The sequence below is a fragment of the Strigops habroptila genome, chromosome 8 (genome assembly GCF_004027225.2).
Source record: "Strigops habroptila isolate Jane chromosome 8, bStrHab1.2.pri, whole genome shotgun sequence".
Classification (NCBI taxonomy): domain Eukaryota; kingdom Metazoa; phylum Chordata; class Aves; order Psittaciformes; family Psittacidae; genus Strigops; species Strigops habroptila.
In genome coordinates, this window is record NC_044284.2 from 57655476 (window position 1) to 57677139 (window position 21664).

General features: G+C 55.2%; 2 protein-coding genes and 1 non-coding gene across 3 annotated transcripts; all 3 read left to right on the plus strand.

Annotated features, from left to right (window-relative positions):
- Positions 1-6223: 6223 nt before the first annotated feature.
- Positions 6224-13966, plus strand: TMEM61 (transmembrane protein 61). The gene is made up of 3 exons (XM_030494041.1): positions 6224-6488; positions 10528-10938; positions 13508-13966. Exons 1-3 carry the CDS (start codon positions 6382-6384, stop codon positions 13791-13793), a joined length of 804 nt encoding a protein of 267 aa, XP_030349901.1. The 5' UTR covers positions 6224-6381; the 3' UTR covers positions 13794-13966.
- Positions 13967-15458: 1492 nt separating this feature from the next.
- BSND (barttin CLCNK type accessory subunit beta) lies at positions 15459-19022 on the plus strand. Its single transcript, XM_030494042.1, has 4 exons — positions 15459-15760; positions 16847-16926; positions 17335-17574; positions 18291-19022. The coding sequence occupies exons 1-4, from the start codon at positions 15584-15586 to the stop codon at positions 18559-18561; spliced, it is 768 nt and encodes a 255-aa protein (XP_030349902.1). The 5' UTR covers positions 15459-15583; the 3' UTR covers positions 18562-19022.
- Positions 19023-21018: 1996 nt separating this feature from the next.
- TRNAG-CCC lies at positions 21019-21089 on the plus strand. The gene has a single exon. It is a non-coding gene; the product is annotated as a tRNA-Gly (tRNA).
- Positions 21090-21664: the final 575 nt, after the last annotated feature.

Below are 21664 nucleotides of genomic sequence, written 5' to 3' on the forward strand. Positions count from 1 at the left end.
ACCTCCTGGCACAACAACCCCAAACTTCTCCATACCTCTAGCAAGCACAGAAATGTGATGGCTGCAAAACTGCGCTGACAGGGAGCAGTGGCCTTTCTGTACCCACACACAGAAAAACCCTGTGACTCCCAAAATAGACTGGAGAAGGGGTAAACACACAGATCCTGTCTCCAGCTCATGTTAAAACCTAGACATGCTTCTCAACACGCAACCACTTTCTGTCTCCTTCTGCCCTCCCCATCCTCAGCATTTTACGGAATGCTTAAGGAAAGCATCTGGAGATCATCCAGCAATAAACCATTGTCATCCCAGAGCAGTTAATTACCATTATCTCCAGTATCAGCCAAGAGCCTGTAATAAGCTCTGAACTTGTATTTCACTGAGGTGTCCATTCTCATCCAGACTGATGCAGATTATAGGGGTGGGATGAGCTCTCCCTCACGCTGGAAGTGGCACGGTGAGTCACGGAGGGAGGAGAGTTCCATCTCTCTGTGAGGAAAGAGTCACCCGCCAGTGAGAGTTGACAGTTTTCTAGCACAGGAGTCTTCACACCTCCAGAGAAGTGAAACTACACTCTTTCAAACGAGTAGCCAGACTAGCTCCTAGCTAAGGGAAGGACAGGGTGTATTTTGAGGAGAAAGATTAACTCTCTGGGTCCTGGGTGACTTCACAGGGAGGTCAAGCAGGGAAGCCTGTGTTCTCCATCAGGAATGTCAGGTCTCTGCTTCAAGGGTGAGATGCTGACAGTAACTGGATGTGGGAGACAGAGACCTGTTTTTCAGTCTGAAGGTAAGTAATTTAGGTGATGTCTTCCATCTGTTTCTTCACATGCATCTTGTTAAACGTCTGTTACTCACTGTCACATCCTTCCCTTTCTCCCAGGCCGGTATGAGGTCTGTTTCTCTGACTCACTGAGGGAACAGATAGGAGCAACCTGCTCCGACACTCCGTAGGAGAAATCATCCACTACTGCTGTTTCTTTCAGGAGTAAATCAGGAGAACATGTTGGGAGTGGAGTCTTCACAGAGCCTCAGACTACAGAGCTAACCGGAGTGTGAGCCAAATTCACCACTGAGGGAGCTGTGGCACTGCCCTTGGCTCACTGGAGGCGAGTGTTGGTATCCTCAGCCTAACACTTTTAATGCCATTAAGGAGAAGTCACAGCCCTTTATTTCCCAAACTCACGTCTGTCATTTTTCCAGAACTTTGGAATTTTTTCCAGCTATCTAGAAACTCGGGTAGGAAGATGCAAATGTTCTGGGTTAAAAGTAAGGCAAGATGTGCAGGCAGAAATAACAGCTTTTGCTAGGTCAACAGACAACATTGCAGGTGAGCTTTGCAGAAGGCAGACAAGCCTTTGGGCACAGCTGTACAGCCAGAGCAATGTCACTGCTGCTGGAAGGAAGGGATGGTCATTTGCTGTTTGAAAAAGAGACCACACAGTGCGAAGAGAACCAAGCTAAACAACATCTACCTCCTAAGCTGGGTCGAGTAATGCAGCACCTTTCCCACCACCTGTAACCTGCACACACCAGTTGCTGCCCCAAATATTCTGACCTGCAGAAGGGTTTTTGTGCCTGAAAGTGTGTTTGGTTTTTCCCAGCCATATACCCCTTGGAATAATAAAAGGTGTTCCTTCTCTTTCAGCCTTGTGTATCTGCTCATGGTTCTGACAAAAGTTTTGCAAGGTTTGCTGGCTGCATAACACCTCTCAGTAACCTCCTGGCACAGCACACTGATGTAACCAAGTGCTTGTGGGCAGCCCTAAGCCAAGCCATGCAGTGAGATAATACAGGGGCACTGGGAGAGGAAACCAGCTGTGGAGCATCTGGGTTGGGGTGTGTTGGACACCAAGGGCTTCTTTGTGGCTCCACACATGAGCTCCACAGACGAGCTAGATGGCTGCTCCATCCTTTTTCTAGAAATCATCGTTAATGCTGCTTTTAAGCTTCTCTTTTGCATTTCTGTGCTGAAAAAAAGCCCGAAACCAAACCATTACCTACTCCCTGGAGACCACTGTACTAGCTGTAGAGACACGCTGCAGAGACTTGAAGACTGCACAGGGGCTTGGGGATGTCGGGATAGCTGTATTTCATCCTGTGTGTAATGCTGAGTTCACTGGAAAGCAAATTTAGCCACTTTTGTCTTTGATTATAAGCTTTTTGAGCTATCAGCATTTGGAATCAAGGATACACAAAGAGCTTCAGCCTCAGATATTCAATGCATGGAGTAAAGCTGACTGTGTTTCAGCAGCCAGTGCACATCTTCGCTAGCTCGCTCTGCTCAGGTGTGATAGATGCACTCACAACCAGCATCAAGCTTGACTTGAGGAGCCTACAGGGCTGAAAATCAATGTTCCTTCACCGTGAGCCAAACGGCAGCTCATGCTCCAGCAGAGCAGCAACATCTGCAGCATGTAAAACACGCCGGGTGGCGGGGTACGGGCGTGTTAGCACAGCGGCCGTGCCTCTTCCCAGAGAGAGGAGCTCGGATCTGGAACACGCACGGCACATGGGGCCTCCCCGAGGCAAAAACCTCCAAGAGAGCAAGAGAAGTTGTGCCTGACTAAAGATTGAGCAGAGGATCAGGTTTTAACTCCTTCATTCCCCACTCTTTTGTAGGCCAGTTTCAAATCCCTTGCAGATTCTGGTGGAAAGCTCCTAAGAAGCTCTTTCTGTCCCCTTTTGCAACACAGGAATTTCCCTTATAGGAAACCCACAGCTTTATCATGCCCATTTGTCTACAGGAGGTGTCACACCAGCCTGGAGCTCCTGTACTAACACAAGTCCCGAATGAAGAGCAGAAGGGGTTTGAGATCGTTGCTCATTCATAAAGCTCTCCGTGGATGAGCGTATCAGTACTTCTCCATTTCCAGGTCTTCCCACCACAGCCACCTTCCTCAGTGTGGTCTAGCTTTACGAACTGCTGGTGAGGACACTGTTATGCACACATTTAAGCTTTAAACCACTCATAGGTTTTGGGTCCAGAAGTTTGCTAGGTGGTGGACATAGCTAGTGCAGAAACCACTTCAGAAACTGGTATTAAACAAGTGACTGAGCTGAATGTAGTTTACACACCTCTTGCTCTTCAGTTATAATTCAAGTCCAGTAAAAGCCACTGGAACTAAATAATAAGGTATATTATGTACAGAATGTCCCTCTGGAGTTAATAAAGTCTCAGGGCAAAAATATAGTACAGAAAGAGTACTTGGTGAGAAGCCTGGCCAAACCAAGCAAACACCACTTGTGGTCATGGGGATGATCACCTCTCACATCCAAACATGAGGCGTTTCCTGCTGGAGAGCAAGAATGAGGAGTCCCAACCCCCATACAGCAGAACCACCAAGAGGGATCTATGGCCAGCTGCAGGTTCAACCCCAAATAAGCCCAAGCCCTCTGGTGAACATTGCATCACTTGAAGATGTAGGACAAATGCTTCCAATGCCTAGATTTACTGACTGGATTAGGCAGGAGTGCCTGAGCCAGTATGTCAACTAACACAACTAATTAGGCATCTTAAGGAGATGCAAATGAAGGCACAGATAAACAGCAGGAGGTTTTTCCCTTGCTTTACGTGTGCTGGGTGCAGGAACTCCTTCCCATCTGCACACTCCAGATGTGCTGCATCCCCTCAGCAGCTTGGCAGGCTGCACACACCTCTGCTCTGCCCAATGGCCCGTGCTAAGGGGGAATCCAAACTGTGCTGGCCCCTTGGGAATGGCTTCTCTATGGATCTAGACAATGTGGGCATCTTATGCCTGCAGAGACGTGTTCCCTAAAGCCTCTTCAGTGGCTCTTTAGTGGCTCCATCATGGGTGGCAGCACCCTGCTGAGTGCTTGCTGGGGGCAGTGGGGCATGGGGAGGGTGGCCTGGATGCCATATCACTGATAGAGACCTGTGACCTGTCCCAGTGTGCTGACAGTCCCATCCCAGGTATGAGGGCCCTGGCAGGGAGCCTGGGCTCTTCTTCCCTGGACATGGTGCCCTGGTGCACCCAAATTCACTCTTGGTGCTCTGGTATCAACCACCTTGTTGTGATGGGGCAGAAAGTGCATGTGTGCACACACACACACAGAGACGTGTGGTAAAAGCTGACTTATTTAGCCTGATTATACAGTGAAATACACTATTTTACATGTGATTTGCTGCAGCAGCAAAATAGGGTGAACGGTGAATCAAAAAGCAGCACTTCTCCGTGCCAGCAGCGTTGATCAGGCAGCATCCTTACCTGGGGGAGGCAATTACTGGAACAATCTCTTTCCACATTCCTCCTTTGTTCCCGTTCTTGCAGGGGCTGTAACTGTCTTTTATATCTTCTGGTTTTCTCTGCTGCAGTTTCACCGTGCATGAGATGCTTTACATACATTGCACAGATATGCAGTCTTTATTCTGGAGAAGCCCTTTCTCCGTGCCCTGTAATGTGTTGCAGCTCCTTGTGCACCAGCAGGAAAGTTCCCAGAGAGGGATAACGCACTTTGGCCAAGGTGCTGCTAAACAGACAGAGGTGCTGGCACCACTCAGCGCTTACAGCCTTTATCTTGGTGTGAAATATCTGCCATGGGTTCCTGGCTACCTGAAGGCCAGCTCTCTGGGGAGGACAGAAGATTGCACATGGTTATGGGGCTGGAGGACCCAATGCATTGGCATGGAGCCACCTCGCTCTCTGCAGCCCTGTGCTATGATGAGCGCACACAGCCATGGCTAACGCCGCCTTCAAGTGCTTCAGGAGCCATTTGACAATGAAATTTCAGTTAAGTGTAATATCAGAGCAGGTAACGAGCAGCAGAAGATGTCTCATTGTCCCTTAATAGGGGAACTGGTGATTCACATCACTGCCTGCATCACTCGTGGATGGTAATGTGAGTGCCCAGCAATGGCGTATCTGCGACAGAGGAATGTGGATGCTCACCCCTGGGATCTCTGGAGCCAAATTCCATCCTGTCAAGGAGTAAGGACCATAGCGTTTGGATATATTGTCAGGGATTGCACACTGGGGTTCAAGGCCCTTGCTGCATCCCAGCTCACTGGGGCAAGGCCACGCTGGAGCGCATGGAGTGGGGACCCCTGTGATGGAGACCCAAACCCGCTACATGGCCAGCCCCATGTGAACCAGCCCTCCTCATGCCTCAGTTTACCACTTGTAAACCTCCACAGTGTCTGCAGGTAAAAGAGGCTGCCCCTCAGCTGTGCTGGGTGGCTGCTAAGCACACATGAAGCAGATATGAATTCCATGATGGGGCTTTGCATCAGTCCCTGCAGCCTGTGCAGATAAACCCCGAGCTGTTTTGGAGCTAGCAAGGTGAAGGGCTGCAAGCAATGCATGAGGAGCAGCTCAGGGTTCAGCTACTTTATCAGTGATGCTCAGCTGTAGCTCGAGTGCAATGCAATGGATCCGTGAGGGCGCACAGCAGTAGCACAGCACAGCATGATGGCTGTGGATCAAATCTGCCTGCAGCTCTGTGATGGGGAAGTGAGCCTCAATCCAGATGCCAGTCACACAGACAACCCTGAACCTCAGATAAGAGCATTCTCAGCTTGTTTAACATCCAGGTATCCCCATGAGTGCCTCAGGGTGAAAAGATCCAGCTGGAACAGGAGAAAAGAGCAATACTGGAGTTTGACAGAGGTGAGGAGAACTGAAGTGGCTACAAAGCAGGCTTGTGGCAGAGACGATAGAATCACAGGCTGGTTTGGGTTGGAAGGGACGTTAAAGCTCACCCAGTTCCAACCCCCTGCCACGGGCAGGGACACCTTCCACTAGAGCAGGTTGCTCCAAGCCCCTGTGTCCAACCTGGCCTTGAACACTGCCAGGGATGGGGCAGCCACAGCTTCTCTGGGCACCCTGTGCCAGCGCCTCAGCACCCTCACAGGGAAGGGTTTCACAGCAAAGGATTTCTTCCCTCTGTGCATGACTGCCCCACACATAGGGCAGCGCTGTCCCACTCACGGGGTAGTGATGACCTCAGAACAACAGTGTCCTGCCTGTGGGGCGATGGCTTCCACCGGGCAGAAGTGTCCCACCCGTGGAGTACCTCTCATGGGCTCTGAGCCCGATGCTCTCTCCAGGTCCCCGATACATCTGTCCCTTGTCCCCTGTGCCCCGAGGTGACCTGGCTCTGGGCTGCCCGGCCCTACGGAGCCCCCACCTAAATCCACCCAGCCGGGGCACATCCATGCTCACCGACCTGCTCCGGCGCTCGCACCGGGAAGCCGCCTCCAGCACAAGCAGCCGGCAGCCGCACGCTGCCTGCGGGGAGCTGCCTTTGACTCCTTCTTTCTATTTCCTATCTTTGCATTGCCCCTAAGGACCGGGGCGCACGGGAGCGGGACCGCGCTCCGAGGAGCCGGGATCAACCTGGGGCCGCCGCCCCGACGGGACCGATGGGCGCACCCCCCATCCCTCCCCGCACCGCCCCCGGCCCCGCCCGCCCCGCGGGCCGGGCTCCGCGGGAGCCGCCGCTCGGCCGGAGCGGGGCTGGCGGCGGCGGGTGAGTACGGCGGCGGGTCCGCGGGTGGCGGGACACGGACACGGACACCCCCCCGTTGGCTTTGCCCGAGGGGAGAGAGGCGGCGGGGGCAGCGCACCCCGAGGCCCGGGGGTGACACCGGGTGATGGGCACGGCTGTAGAGGGGACGCGGGGTGCAGCATCGCCACCGTCGGGGCGGGAGAGGCGGGGACTGGTCGTGCCGGGAGCACGGCGGGGTACATGTGCTTTGCCCTGCGAGGGGTCCCCTCCATCAGAGCCTGCCTTTGGGAGGTGGTGGCACCAGCGCGTCTCGGATGCTCCTCCAGGAGCATCGTTATTACTGTGGTTTGGATGGGTACCAACCCCCTAACTAATAATAGTGATACAGTAGTAGTAGTAGTAATAATAATAATAGTAATAATAATAATAATACCACCAAATTCAGGTAGAGGCAGGAAGGAATCTCCCTAATGACACCCTCATGCTTCGGTGTGTCTCTCCCTGGTGTTCCAAATGTCTCCATCCGCACGGCGTGCGGCAGGACAGGCTGTCAGCGCCGTGGAGGGACACGGGCTGTGGAGGTGGGTTTCGTCTTGGTGGCAGTGGGGGAGATTCAAAACTCTTTTCGTTTTCTCTTGTAGCTGGAGAAGAGTGTTTTTCTGAGTAATGCTTAGTAGACCCTATGAATCACCATCTGCATAACTTTATATGGGGGATGCTATTCTCAGCATCTTAGTAGAACTATGTAAACTATTAACATTCATAGTTGTTTGTACATGCAACACACAAATCTCTTTCCTTGGAAAGACTGTTCCAAAGCAGGTCAAAGGAGGAGACAGGAGAGAACAAAACCTTGGGGTGGCTCAGCGGGTACAGACGGGTGTTTGGGAGCTGTCTTTGGAGGGGCAGCCCCTCCTTGGAAACCTCACTGGGATGCTGAGTGTCCTGGGAGCAGAGCCAGGGGCAGGCTCAGGGAGCAGGAACTCAGGTCCTGTCTTGGCCTCACACCTCGCTTCCTGCTCCTTTGCCCTGCTCTTCCAGTGGTTGTTGTGTTGAGGGAAACATGGTGGGTCTCCTAAAGAGGCTCAGGAGAGCTGTGCCAGCCCGAGAGGGGGGCTGGCGAGGGGCAATGTCACCCAGCACAGAGGAGCCACCTCTGCACACGAGTGGCAGGAGCACGTGTAGGCTGGGGGAGCGTTCAGCGCTGCTCCCTGCGCGGCAATGGGTTTGTCAAGAGAGAGGAGTTTATTCTCTCGAGCTGTCAATCCGTCACTCCCAGAGGCTCCCCGCCTTCCCTCCACATCCGCCTCCTCCTCTCTGTCACCGTTCCCAGATGTGCGCAGCGCCGGAGATGCAGAATTCCCTGCGCTCAGGCAGCAGCTCCCGAACCTCGCCAGGAGAACCGCAGCATCTCCCAAAGCTCGCCGGGCTGACCCCAAAACATTCCAACTCTTGGTGCTATTCCAATCCAGGCTTTCAGTTTGGATTGACCTGTTGTTTCCATGCAGTTGGACCAAGAGATTTGCTGTAGGGGTTCTTCTGAGTTGTGGGTTACAGGGCCTTGAGCAACCTGCTCTAGTGGAAGGTGTCCCTGCCCGTGGCAGGGGGTTGGAACTGGATGAGCATTAAGTTCCCTTTCAACCCAAACCAGTCTGTGATTCTATGACTATTGGCTGAAAATCTGCCAGGAAGATGTGATGCTCTCCTAAGCAGTGGGATTCACGGGTCAGTTGGGCCCTCGCGCTCTCCTGAGCATCTACTACTGCAAGGCAGCATGAGCCCAGCTTGTCTGCTGTGTCCTGCTCACATCAGGAGGTGAGTTGGAGGACGCTGATCCCTGACAGCATCTCTTACAGTCCCTTCTCCCTGAGCCTCAGCTCAGCCAAGCCCCTGCCATTCAGGAGGGAGCATCTAAACGTGTCCCCTCCTCATGGGAGGAAGCTCTGCCTCCTTCCTTCCCTGTGGGTCATTGTGGCTGCTGCTGGGGATCACTGACTGAGCAGCAATTTGGGCTTGTGACCGCAGGATGGGAGCTGGAGCGTGTTGTCGGGGCTCCCAGTCCTGCAGCCTTCCTGCAGGTTACCTAAATCCCACTTCTCATCGGATTCCTTCATTAAAGGTAGATTAGATCAGCTGGTGTTTCTTTCACTACAAAGTAATTTGTCATTTCCATTTCGTGGGCCCATCTGATAAATAATGGCTTGAAATAATGTAATTCCACGTGCCCTTGATCATACCGAGTGTGTGCTGGGCTTCTGCTCCCTGCCTAGCTCTGGTTGAGTGCTTCCAGATCTCAGGGTACAACTTCAGTCCCTGCTGCAGGAGGTGAGCCCTGCCTGGAGGAATGGAGACCAAGGCCACCAGATCATCCTCATTTCACTGACATACAGGCAAAGTGATGAATGCTGTGGTGGGGACAGAGTGTGGATCATCCAGCTTTCCATCCACCTCTGTGCTTGAGCCCCATCTCCATCCTGGCTGTGCCCTGGTGTGCAGGCTCTCCATTGGCACCGCCACATGAGAAGCTCTCACAGAGGGGTCACCCAGGGCTGAATCTCTAAGGGGATGCTGGCGCTTAATTCCCACATGGTCCAAAGCTTTTTGTCCATCAAGAAGTGGGAGCTGAACCTGCATCTTCTTGCTGGGCAGTGAGCAGGGCCAGAGGGGACGTGGTGGGACCTCTCTGCCGCCCTGGTTGCTGGTGCTGTTTGGGTAGTTGGGGGCTGGGATTCCTAAGCCCAGATGCTTGTTGTTTGCTGGAGAAGGCAAAGGGGAGTGAGAGCCCTCCAGAGATCAGTTCCCCCTCCCCACGTTTCCCTGCACCAGGGAAGGATGGTTGCTCTCAGTGCGTGACACTAGGCTGAGAAGTGCCAACCAGCAGGAACATGTGGCACTGCCTCATCTCTTTGCTTGTCAAACCAACCCCAAACCGCTGATAGGGAGAGTGAAGGTGGTGATAACACCTATGGGATCAATTGTGCTGGGGAGCTGAGGAGGTGTGTGCTGGATCTGACCCAGGGGAGCAAGATTTTGTGTGCCAAAGCTTGTTTGGATGAGGATTGAGCAGCCTTGACAGCATCAGGGTATTTACCCTATTTTCAGAATAAGCCTCTCTGTTTCTGGGGTGTCTCAGGGTGGGTCAGTAAGAGCCTCATAGATCTCACTGCTCTGCTGCCTCAGCCACCCCAACCAGCATAGCACAAACACCTACTTCAGCAGTAAGTCATACCTCCTCCTAGGGTTTAGCTTGCATCCAGCACATTCCTGACTTTTAATGGAGATACAGAAGGATTCCTGCTTCCATCCTTGCCCTGAGCTTGGTTATGGCAGGGAGCGCAGCTATAGCAGGCTCCATCAGTGATGGGAATGCTCACTGGGGTCCTGGGTGTCTCAGGAGCCATCCCTAGGTGAGGTCCCCTCTGCCTTGTCAGCATATGAGGGTTTTTTCCCTCCTGAAATAGCAGCTCTGTGACTTTCAGAGATGTACTTGGCTCTTTTCCCTGAGAAAGCCCCAAGTCCCCTGGGTTGTGGGCTTTGGAGCAGTGATGCCAGACACCTACTGTCACCGCAGCACTGATTTACCTCCAGTTTCAGAGGAGAAACCACGTGCACGGATAATTCAGGAGCGATCACATCTAAAATTTATGTCCCTCTCCTTAACCTCTTCCATAAGCCTTGCTTTGACCAGAAACCCTGCTGGCATTCCTTCAGGCCTGGGAGGAAGTCTGGAATAGAACCCAAAGACAAGAGCTATGCAAGTCCCCAGAGCCGCCTCCATAGCTCCCCTGGCTGGGGTTTCCATCCTGCCTCCATGGAGCACTGCCTTGTTATTGAAAATGAGGATGTTTTTACAAGGCTGTTGGGAAGTTTATGCATCCAAACTGGCGTTTGACTTCACTCTGCGCAAGGGCTTCCCATTGAGATGGTGGAAATGCCTTTTCTGGTGGTCAATAAGTATCTAAAGAGTGTGGAACCCTCAGAGAGGTCCTAACTCAGTCGTTTTCTCCTCTAGCAGGTCTTCCACGACCTCATCCCGCTCAACCCCTTTCTTGTCTTGCAGGACGTGGGCTCTCTCATGCCTTGCCTCACTCTTCCCCCCTGCTAAAACCTCCTTCCCAAGGATGGCAGCCGCCTCATTCCGCTATGGCATGACCATCACCGGGGCCGTGCTGCTGGTGACGGGGACGCTGTGCTTCGCCTGGTGGAGCGATGGGGAGGTGGGATCATCAGCCAGCACCGGGGCTCACCTCCTGCCTCCCCGGGAGGCCGAGGCCGTGCCCAGCTCCTCCTCCAATGCCCTGCTCCGCTCCATCAGCTTCTTCTGCTGCGGCATCGGTGGCATCCTGCTCCTCTTCGGGCTCCTCTGGTCCGTGAAAGCCAACGCCAGGGTGGTGTCCCGGCGCTACCAGTACCATTTCCCCAGGGACCTGCAGTACTTCACTGCGGAGCCTCCGGAGAAGTGGAACTGCAGGTGGGTCCCTGCATGGTGGTGGTGGGAAGAAGGTGAGGATAGGTTTGACCCAGCATTGCCATGGACCAAAGCCTGCTCGTGAGCTCAGATGACCAGTAACATCATTGTGCTGCAGGATGTTGCACAGACCCCGTTCTGGCCTCTTCTCCCATGAACAGATGCTCTTGGGGTGATGGTTTTAAACTAAAAGAGGGGAGATTTAGGCTGGACATTCTTTACAATGAGGGTGGTAAAACACTGGCACAGGTTGCCCGGAGAGGTAGTGGATGTGCCATCTCTGGAGACATTCAAGGCCAGGCTGGATGTGGTTCTTTCATCTGGTTGAAGATGCCCGTGCCCGTGGCAGGGGGTTGGAACAGATGAGCTTTGAAGGTCCCTTCCAACCCAAACCATTCTGTGATTCTATGATCGTCCCCTCCCTGCAGGCACCCTCCATGCCCGCACTGGCTGCTCCCACATCCAGCTCAGCTGCAGATGGCTCTCCTTGCCCTGCAGGGCCATCACCAGCCGAGGCAGGCACCTCCTTAGCAGAGCCACCAAGCAGAACTACATTGGTTTTCTGGCAGAAGGTCTGGATTTAGGGGTGTGGAGGGGTCATCCAGACCTCCAGCTTTGAAACCTTCCCTGGTGCCATAGTGCTCTGTAAGGATGAGGAGGTTTATGGCACCTTTAACGGAAGCAAAATCTATGTCAAAAGAGAGTTAAAAGGGAAAAAAGAAGGAAAATAATCCTTGGATTGGCATTGAAATGGGAGTACAGGCAGAGGGTCCTTCTATGAAGCCTGTTTTGGGGTGTGGAAAGACCCCCCAACTGCTTCTTGGGCCCCCAGACTCCCCCTACATGAGCCTGAGCTTTATTCCCACTTCTCCATTTAAAAGGTTTTTGATCACAAGGGTTTATTTTGCAGAGGCTGCTGTGGAAGCGGAGCCAGCCGGCCCTTCCCAGTGCTGCTCTGTGGGGTCACAGCAGAGATCTTGGCTCCGGCATGAATTGGGCTCTGGGGAAAAGCAGCACTAAAAGAAACTCTGAAGAACATAAAACCATAAAAATTCAGCGGGAGCGGGAAGCACGTCCCTGGTTCTCCAGGGGTTTCAGTGCCCATCCGAGCATCCGGGGGTGAGAGCATGAGCCGGGCTGTTAATCTGGGGAGGTTTCCTCCTCCCTTGCTGAGCTTTGCTGTGCCTCCCATGAGGAATGTCCCCTTCCCTTAGCTCCCAGCTCCCATGCCAGATGGGAAGGCAGCTCCCTGGCACTGCTGGCGCTGTGGCAGCTCCTCCAGCCCCAGCTGTGCTGGCGTTCACTCAGCAAAAGCATCCTGTGCTGGGAGAAATCCTCCTCTCCGCATTGCCAAGGCAGCATCCCTTTGCGAGCTCAGCCTGGTTGGCAAAAGCCGTGGTGCGGATGCTTGGAGTGGTAGATCTGGGATATTGGGGCTGCCAATTTGGGATGGAGACACTCCTGTGGAGCATCACAGCTTTCCCTTTGGACCAGCTGTGCCTCTCCAATGCCCACAGCCCCCCTGAGCACACAGCGCTGGGTTTCCATGTGTGAAAGCAAGCGGATGGCAGGTTGCTTTCAAAGCCTCCCCGTCTTTGGGGCTGCACCCATGGTGCTGAGCAGGACCTTCAGCAGGGCAAAGGTTGGGTGAAGGTTTTCCCTGTACACAAGCTGTGTTTGCTCAGCAAAGTGCTGCTGAAGTGGCTCCAGGCTGTGCATGGAGGGCTCTGGCGAGTGTGGGGTTCGACCGCATTGAACTGGGATGCCTGGTACCAAAGTGCTCCTTTGGCAGCCTCTGTGCTTCAGGGGGTAGCTCTGGAGTTAGGCAGGTGATGAGGATGCTCTCCTGCCCATGGGAAGCAGTGCCAAATGGGGGGGCAGATGTCTCAAAAGCCATCACCTCTGCTGCTTTGTGGCCATCACACCTGCAGCTGTAGCCCTTAATGCTGGAGGAGGTAGCTCTTCAAGGGTGCCTTGCCAGGCTGCCCTTCCTCTTCTTGGGTCAGGGGTTATAAACTCCTGGAACCGGACAATGTTGCCTTGTTGCAAGGTCTGATGGATGGCCCCTTCCTCCTGTGTGGCTCCCCACCCTCCTGGTGCTGGGAAGTGGCTGACATGGGCTTGCCTTGACCCTGGGGATGCAAAACCTGCCCATGTGCCATCCCCAACACACGTATGTCCATAATGCTCAGGGATGCTCCAGCCAATGGGGCTGATGGAGCACTGGGATGATCCAGTTTATGGGATATGGGGATGCTCTTGTTGACAGGGCTCTGGGATACTCCAGTTAATGGGTGCCAGGACACTCCAGTTGATGGGGCACTGAGATGTCGCTGCTTGATGGGGCACAAAGGTGCTCTGGTTGACAAGTCGTGTTGTGCTCCTGCTGACAAGCCCTGTGGTGCTCCAGTTGATGGGTGCTGGGATGCTCCAGTTGATGGGGCACTGAGATGTCTCTGCTTGATGGCGCACAAGGAGGCTCTGGTTGACGAGCCCTGTGGTGCTCCAGTTGTTGGGTGCTGGGATGCTCCAGTTGACATGGTGTACTGCTGTGTTTTGTCTTCCCTTGCAGCTCTTGGGACGCCAGCACCATCCCCACCTACGAAGAAGCGCTGACCTGCAGACCTGCCCACGACATCCCAGCCTACATCCACGCCCCGGGGAGGAAGGAGGAGCTCACTCCGCCCCTGTACCACTACCTGGAGGAGGACGAGGGCTGGCAGTGTGGCCGCAGGCGCAGCTCCTCCGACAGCGCCTTGTTCCGCCCCAGCCCATCCTGGCTGGAGACCCAGCACCCGGGGGAGCCGCAGGCAACGCCTCCCCCCAGCTATGAAAATATCAGCATCCGGGGGGTCTGAGCTGGAGGCTTAAACCCAGCCCCTTCTTTTGCTTGTGGGTGAGGAGGGGAAAGGGTCTGTCTGGCTTCCCAGGCTGTTGGGATTGCGGGTCCTGTGGGAATGCGTTCGGAGCGTCGGGTTAACGGGCATGTTTGAAAGCCTTGGTGTTTTTAATAAAACCACTGCTGGTTGCACATGCTTTGCACCCCCTGCTCTGACCCCCCCTTGGGCTGCCCGCTCAGAGCAAGAGCTGTGTAATAAAAATTGCAGCAAAACCAAAGGAATCTGACCAGAGAAAAGCAGCTCTGTGCTGCCCCGTTCGCTCCTCTGCCTTTGCGATGCCCTTTCCAGCCACATCCTCATCCCTTCCACCTTGCTTTCCCTGCGTGCTGACTTCCCATGCCTCGCTTCATTTGGTTTGGAGATGTTCAGTGACTCGTGTGTGTGTTCAGAGCATCCAAGTGCACTTGGCATTTCAGGCAGCATGCCATAAAGACACCCTGAGCACAGGGCACAGCCCCCTCCCTGCCCGCCGGGGCCGGGTGTGCACCTTGCCCAGAGGAAATGTTATTTCTTCTAATTTGGTGATTAAAATATAAATAACAGGGATAGGACAAGGGGTGATGGGTTCAAACTTAAACAGGGGAGATTTAGGTTGGATATTAGGGAGAAGTTCTTCCCTGTGAGGGTGCTGAGGCGCTGGCACAGGGTGCCCAGAGAAGCTGTGGCTGCCCCATCCCTGGCAGTGTTCAAGGCCAGGTTGGACACAGGGGCTTGGAGCAACCTGCTCTAGTGGAAGGTGTCCCTGCCCGTGGCAGGGGGTTGGAACTGGATGAGCTTTAGGGTCCCTTCCAACACAAACCAGTCTGGGATTCTATGAAAGGCCAACTGCACCGGGCACTGCTGCTGGTTGTTCCATCCTATCAGAGTAATGAGCTGCCCTGGGCCTCCTGCCACAGCCAGAATAAAATAGTATTTATAATATAATAGATTATTTTTCATAAGCCAGGCACATGTGCTCCCACGTGGGCAGCAAGCAAGGGATCAAAATGAAGGTGAATAAAGCCACCGCCACTGTCTGGATGTTGGATGTGGAGTGGGAAGGGGACACCTTTTAACACCCAGCTCCATCTTAACACAGGGCACATTGATCCTCTGTCCTCACTCCCCCTGGGTGGACCGACCCCATTCCATCCTTCCCTGGCTTTAGCCTCCCCTTCACAGCCCCACTGCTGGTTCCCCAGCATCTAGTCAGTGAGACAGGGGCTATTCCCAACCCACCAGCCTCCAAAAAGACCCCGGAGCACTCCCTCCTTCCCTGCTGCAGCCCTGCAGCCCTGGAATACATGTTGCACCCTGGCATCCCCTTATTTGGGGCCCTGCCAGCTCCCATTATTTGGGGCTCTGCCAGCTCTGATTTATGGCTGAACCCAGCTCCAGCCCCCAGGGCTGGGAATGTCCCATTGGGACCAGCCAACTGCCCAGGTCCCCGTCTCTGCCCCAGTGCCCCCCTTTCCCTCCCCATCCCTTCCCAAGGCGCGGTGTCCATCCAGGTGTGCCCGCAGGGAAGGTTACCCGGACACGTGCCGGGCGGCTTCACTGGAGTGTGAACGGCGGGTCGGTGTTTGCATTCATTACAAACCCATTAAAAACTGGCTGGCTCAGCCCTGGGCAGGACCAGGCTCAGCCTGCAGCCGATCCGCAGCCTCCGGAGCAGGAAACCACTCCTTGCCTTCCCTCGGAGGTGTGCTCAGCAGGTAAACGGGCTTCCCGGCATCTCTCCTCCCCTGCTTCTCTCCCACCCGGAGCCCATGGCTGAGGAGAAGACCTTTCGTTATGGGTTCATCATACTGGGATTCTTCCTGGTGATGACGGGGATGTTCATCATGAGCATGGAGAAGCCCCAGGTCTACATCACCTTCTGTGCCCTGGGTGTGCTGCTGGTGGCTGTGGGCATCACATGGAGCATGTGCCAGTGCTACCCAAAGGTAGGGTCCATCCTGTGTTTGTGCACCTCAGGGGGCTTGAGGGCTCAGCTGGGTTTGGGGGGCTTCCAAAACCCACGTGGGTTTGGGGGTTTGGGTTTGCAGCCTTTGGTTCTGCCTTGGTTTTCCCATCCATGGTGTGGGGTAGGGGCAGATCCCAGGGGAAATCTGAGTGATCCAGAGGGGAAAGTGTTGGTGTTGGAGGCTTGTGCCCTGCTACACCTCCCTGCTGATGCCTGCACGACGCAGCCCCACTTCCTCGCCCCCCTGTACCCCTGCACCTCCCCGAGCCTGGGGCTTCAATACCAAACAGGCAGCAGGGAACAAGCGCAAGGAAATCAGCTTGTGTTCATCTGTCCCATGCAACACCCCCAAACCGCTGCTTCCCCCATGGGGATCAGGGCCTTGGTGGGCTCCCAAAGGAGGGGCTGTGATGGCCATGGATGTCAGAGGGTCCCAGCCCCCCGGGCACAGCCCTCGCCTGCAGGTCTCCTTGGCAGAGGACACAGCAGCGCAGCAGAGCGACCATGTGTCCCTGCCCTGGGACATGGGGCTGGCAGGAAAGGCTTTTGTCCAAGGAAAGGGTGGCTGTGGCACTCATCTGGGAGCTGCTGGGTGGCCCATGGTGGGGACCCCAGGGCTAGATGGGACCCCTGAGACCAGCTGGGTCCCCATGGACCAGGGCGAAGCTGACCCCAGCTCCCCCCAAAGCCCAGCTGAGCCCCAGTGAGGAGATGTGGCTTTGTCACTGTGCTCGGGGCTCAAGGACAGGGCACCCTTGGTGCTGCCCCTGGCCACCTACCTCCCCTATGGGCCATGGGAACCCCCCCATGGCTCAGGGACACGCATGACCTTGCTGGGACAAGGTGCTGAGAGCGGGACCGTGCTGGGTTCATTCAATTCTTTTTGATTTCCTGCAAAAAAAATCAGTTTCCAAGCAAGATACCCAAGTGTGCTGGGAAAGGAGCAAAATCCAATGGAAGGGACATTGTGCTAAAGGGACACTGCCCTTTTTAGTGCTAACAAGGGCTGAGGGTCCCTGTGATGCCCATTGCAGCTCCCTGGGCTCTGCGTTTCTTGTCCCCCCAGATAACATTCATCCCTGTGGACCTCGAGGCCGAGCAGTTCCTGGAGCACAAGCCCATCGTGCTGCCGGACAAGGACACCCGGTAGGTCCCAGCACCCTGCCCCTGGTTTCCTTTTGGCGGGGGTTTCCATCTGTACACACAGCTATCTGTGTGCCCCCAGGGACAAGGGCAGTGTCTGAGCTCACTGGCACTGGGGACAACTACACCTATTGCAGCAAAGGATGATGACAAGCAGGGGCCCGGGTGGGGGAGACAAGGGACGGATGAACCCCCCAGGGAAGGAGACTGAGTGATGCTGAGGGGTTCAAAGCATCCAGATGTGTTCTTGTGGGTACCACCTGCAAGGACCCACTGGCTCTGCTGCTACGATGTGGCCTTGATGGCCCCGAAAGCACATGACGGTGTCCTTTGTGCATGTCCCCGAGCATCTCCAGGCCCCATAAGGGTCCATGTCCTGCTCATCACCCCATGTCCCTCCTTTACCCGCAGCTTGTTCGCACCCTGCGCCGAGCAAGAGGCCAGCAGCGCCTATGAGAAAAGCCTGCCGTCCTACGAGCAGGTCCAGAGGCAGGGGGTGGGCTCAGCCCTGCTCCCCCCTGCCCAGCACAGAGCCCACGGCTGCTCCCAGCCGGCCCTGCAGGCCAGAGCAGAGGTGCACCGGGAGCTGGGGGGTGCTGGGGACCCCCTCAAAGAGCTGGCGCCTCGGCTGGAAGCAGCATCCATCAGCTGGTATGTGATGCCCTTGGGATTGGGATGCAGCGGTGGGATGCGGGGTGAAACTGGGGGGGGTTGGACCTCTGGTATGTGGGGAGGGAGAGGAGGAAGAGGGGTCTTAACTGCTTGCACAGCATTGACCCCCTGTGGAACTTCAGCCCTGTTGGATGGTGCCTCAGCCCATAGGGAGACTCAGCACCAAGTTATTTAGCAGAAGGAAATCTGGATTGTCTTTGGTTGTAGTTTGCGTTTTGCTTTTATTTCATTTTATAAATATAAATACAAACCATGCCCCTCACTAGAATGAATCCCAAGTTTCTGGTCAGACATGGGTAGAAATGAGATGCTAAGTACATGTCCCTCAGACCAGATGCCATGTATAATACGCATTGGGTTGGGAAGTCCCAAAAGTGCTTTGCAGGTGATGGGGGCCATGATTCAGCATCGGAGTATAGGACTTGGGCACCCCCTCTGCCAAAATGCAGCTACAGCTGGGATTCAGGGCTCTGCTTTCTCCCTGGGATCAAGGCTCAGCATGCAAGGGGTATCACTACTTCATCCCATGGGCAGGAGAAGGAACCTGGCAGGCAGGTTGTCCCTATAAAGGCAGGCACCGGGGGCTGAGATAGGACCAGGAAGGGGGCTGGTGATGCTGGGACCACGCTGCCGGGTCCAGCAGCCACCATCTCCAGGGGTGTTTGGTGTAACCCCTCATCCCCCTGTTCCTGCAGCCCGCCCCGGCCGGCGCTGGGGGATGCGCCGCTGGCATCCCTCCTGGAGGACATGGACACGCCGTCGCTGGAGGGCTCCGTGCCCAGCAGCCCCACGCCACGGGGCCGGCCCTTGCCATCCACCCGCTCTGGCTGCACCCCAGCGGGGGGACAGCACCCCTGTGCCCCCCATAAAGGTGCTGCAGAGGAGGATGACCTCTATTACGGGCTCCAAGAGGGGCCGGATGCTCTGCTCAAGGACAATGACTGCCTTTTTGAGCCTGAAAACTGATTTCCTGGAGGGAACAGTTGCTTGGCAGGGACTCAGCTCATGGAGGTGACACAGATGTCACAGCCTGGAAGAAAGGGGCTTGGCTTGCCTCCCGAAAGCACAGTGACTGCAGTGTGGAGGAGCACCCAGGCTGCTGCCCATCTCCTGTGCCATGCTGCATCCCTTGTGCCCATCCAGCCACTTGGGAGGATGCCATTCCTCAGAGCCCAAGGGGAGCACCACTACATCCTTGCTGGAACCGTTTGGGTGGACACGGATAAGCGTGAATGCTGGGCTGGGCAGGATCTGGGCTAAATAGTGTGCTTGGGAAGAGAAAAGATTAGCTTTGCTGTTTGAAACAGGATCAATGTGTAGGTAGGTAAAGGTGTGTTCACCCCAGGCAGGCTTTACAAGGCAGAGATGCCCATGAAGACTTTTTCCCACTCATTAAAGCCTCCTGGAATTAAAATCAGATCCTGAGACTCCCGCAGCAGCAGCCTTCATGTTGGGAGAGGGTGACGGGAGGGCAGCTTGTTGGCAACATGCAGTCAGCAGTGAAAGCTGTGTCCTCTGTCTGCCCTTCTGCTGCTCGGGGCCATGGGGATCTGCCTGGCTGAGCCTCTGCAGGGCGGCTGCTTTCGCATCAAAGCATTATCAGATCCAACAGTATGGGGATGCTGAGAGTCCTTCGCCTTGTTCTGTGAGAGCTGGGGTGGATGCTGTGGCCCCAGGAGGTTTGGGAGCATGTATCTGCTGGCAGAGCAGCTCTTCAGTGCTTCAAATCCCATGTTCAGTTCTGGGCCCCTCACTACAAGAGAGACGTTGAGGTGCTGGAGCGGGGCCAGAGAAGGGCACCGGAGCTGGTGCAGGGCCTGGAGCACAAGAGTGATGAGGAACGGCTGAGGGACCTGGGGGGTTTAGTCTGGAGAAGAGAAGGCTCAGGGGGGACCTTATCGCTCTCTGCAACTGCCTGACAGGAGGATGAAGTGAGGTGGGGTCGGTCTCTTCTCCCAAGTAACAAGTGAGAGGACAAGAGGAAACAGCCTCAAGCTGCACCGGGGGAGGTTTAGACTGGATATTAGGAACAATTTCTTCCCCAGAGGGTGCTCAGGCATTGGAACAGGCTGCCCAGGGCGGTGCTGGAGTCACTGTCCATGGCAGTATTCAAAAACCGTGTAGATGAGGCCCTCAGTGACATGGGTTAGTGGTGGCCTTGACAGTGCTGGGGAAACAGTTGGACTTGATCTTAAAGGTCTTTTCCAACCTTGTTGATTCTATGATTCAGCAAATTTATGTGGGTCGATGAGCCCAAAAGCAGGGTTAAAACTGTCCTCTGGCACTGAAGAGAGATGGAGCACAGGATCCCTGGAAATGATGCTCCCCGCACCCCCATGCACCCAGCGAGTGCTTTGCTGGAACAACGCAGGGTGCTGCAACGGCCCTACCTGAGACCTCCCTCCTTCCTGGTGCTCCTGCAGCTCCCCTCCATGTCACCACAGTGTCAAGGGGAAAAGGGCAGGCAGCACCCCACGTTCTCGGGGTGTTTATGGCCAACAGTGCCGTCAGGAGGGTGGGGAGCGAGGGTGTTTGCTAAATATTGCCGGCAGGATTGCGAGCAGCTGCCCAAGAGGAAGCGTTACCCAACTGTTTACACTTGCTTGACTCCTGCCTGTCCTTCCCAGCACGGGGGAAGCATGACGGCTGCAGGGATGCCATTGGGATGGGGTCATGTCTCGTGGAGTTCTGGAGGGTGCACGGGGCAGGATGTTGCTCTGGCTTGTGTTGAGGGTAGAAAACATGTAGAGACCCAAAAGCTTCTGCCCATCTCATGTCCTGGGACTCTACCACCTATGGCCAAAGAACCTTCATTTTCAAAAGCATTTTCTCTGGGGAGGAGCAGGGGAGAGGGCTGGAATGGGGACTGAAGCTTCTCCAACCCCCTGGAGCCTCCCTGGATTTGGGTCCCCGCATCCCCCATGAAGCATCCATGCCGTGCCTATAGGTGGGATGACCCCAGTGCAGAGGTTGCTGGAGTCATAGGGTTCAGCTCCGGTGGAGGTTAAACATTGTGAGAAGCGGGACATTCCTGCATGACATTACGAGCTCCGAGAAGCCGAGGGCCCCGCTGCCTGCCCGCTGCAGCGCCATGCGGGTCATGGTTACGCCATGGGCAGGGGCGGGCCACGCACCCCCCAGGACCATCCCTGTCGCGGGGACCTCACTGAGGGACGGCACAGGGACGGGACGGGACGGGACGGGACGGGGACAGGACGGGTCCGGGACGGGGTCCCACTGCTGCTGCTGCTGCTGCTGATTGCTGCTGCTGCTGCAGCTACTGCTGATTGCTGCTGATGCTGCGGCTGCTGATTGCTGCTGTTGCTGCAGCTGCAGCTGCTGTTGATTACTGCTGCTGCTGCTGCTGCTGATAATGACGATGCTGGTGCTGCTCATCCCGGACCACAGGCTCAATGTCGGAGCGCACCAGTGGTGTAGTGGTATCATGCAAGATTCCCATTCTTGCGACCCGGGTTCGATTCCCGGCTGGTGCAAAGCTACTCCAGCTGCAGCTATATTATCTCGAATAATCGAGTGAGACTGAATCGTCCCACTTATTAGGGGTAGTAAGTACTGCGCTTTTTGCCTCGAGGGCTGTCCCCATCCCAGCATCACCTTGCCCTCTGTGAGGACCCCTCCGACGCTGCCCCTGCGTTGGAGGGCACCGGGGGATTTAGGGGCCTTTTCCCCCTTGTTGGGGTCTCCTCTGTTGCCTTTTCTGCTCTCTTCTTTCTCTTCCTTCAACAGGACACAGGCACAGCTTCAGGGTACCGCTGCTCTCCGCAGCAGTGGGAATTGCTGCAAGAGGCGACCCTGTGTGCCAGGGTGACAATCAGATCTCTTCTCTACAAGGGGCAAGTTTTGGGTTATTTCTGAATATTTTTTTTAACGAAAAATATAATTTTTTCTGCAGATATCCCCTCCTTCCAGAGGGCTGTGGGGATGGGTGTTCCTCACACCTCCTGCACAGGCATTGGTGCTGGGTATTCATGCTGAGACCTCCCCAGGTTGCTCAGCATGTGGGGGTATGTGCAGGGCTGGAGGGGCTTTGCCACCTTCACCCTCCTCT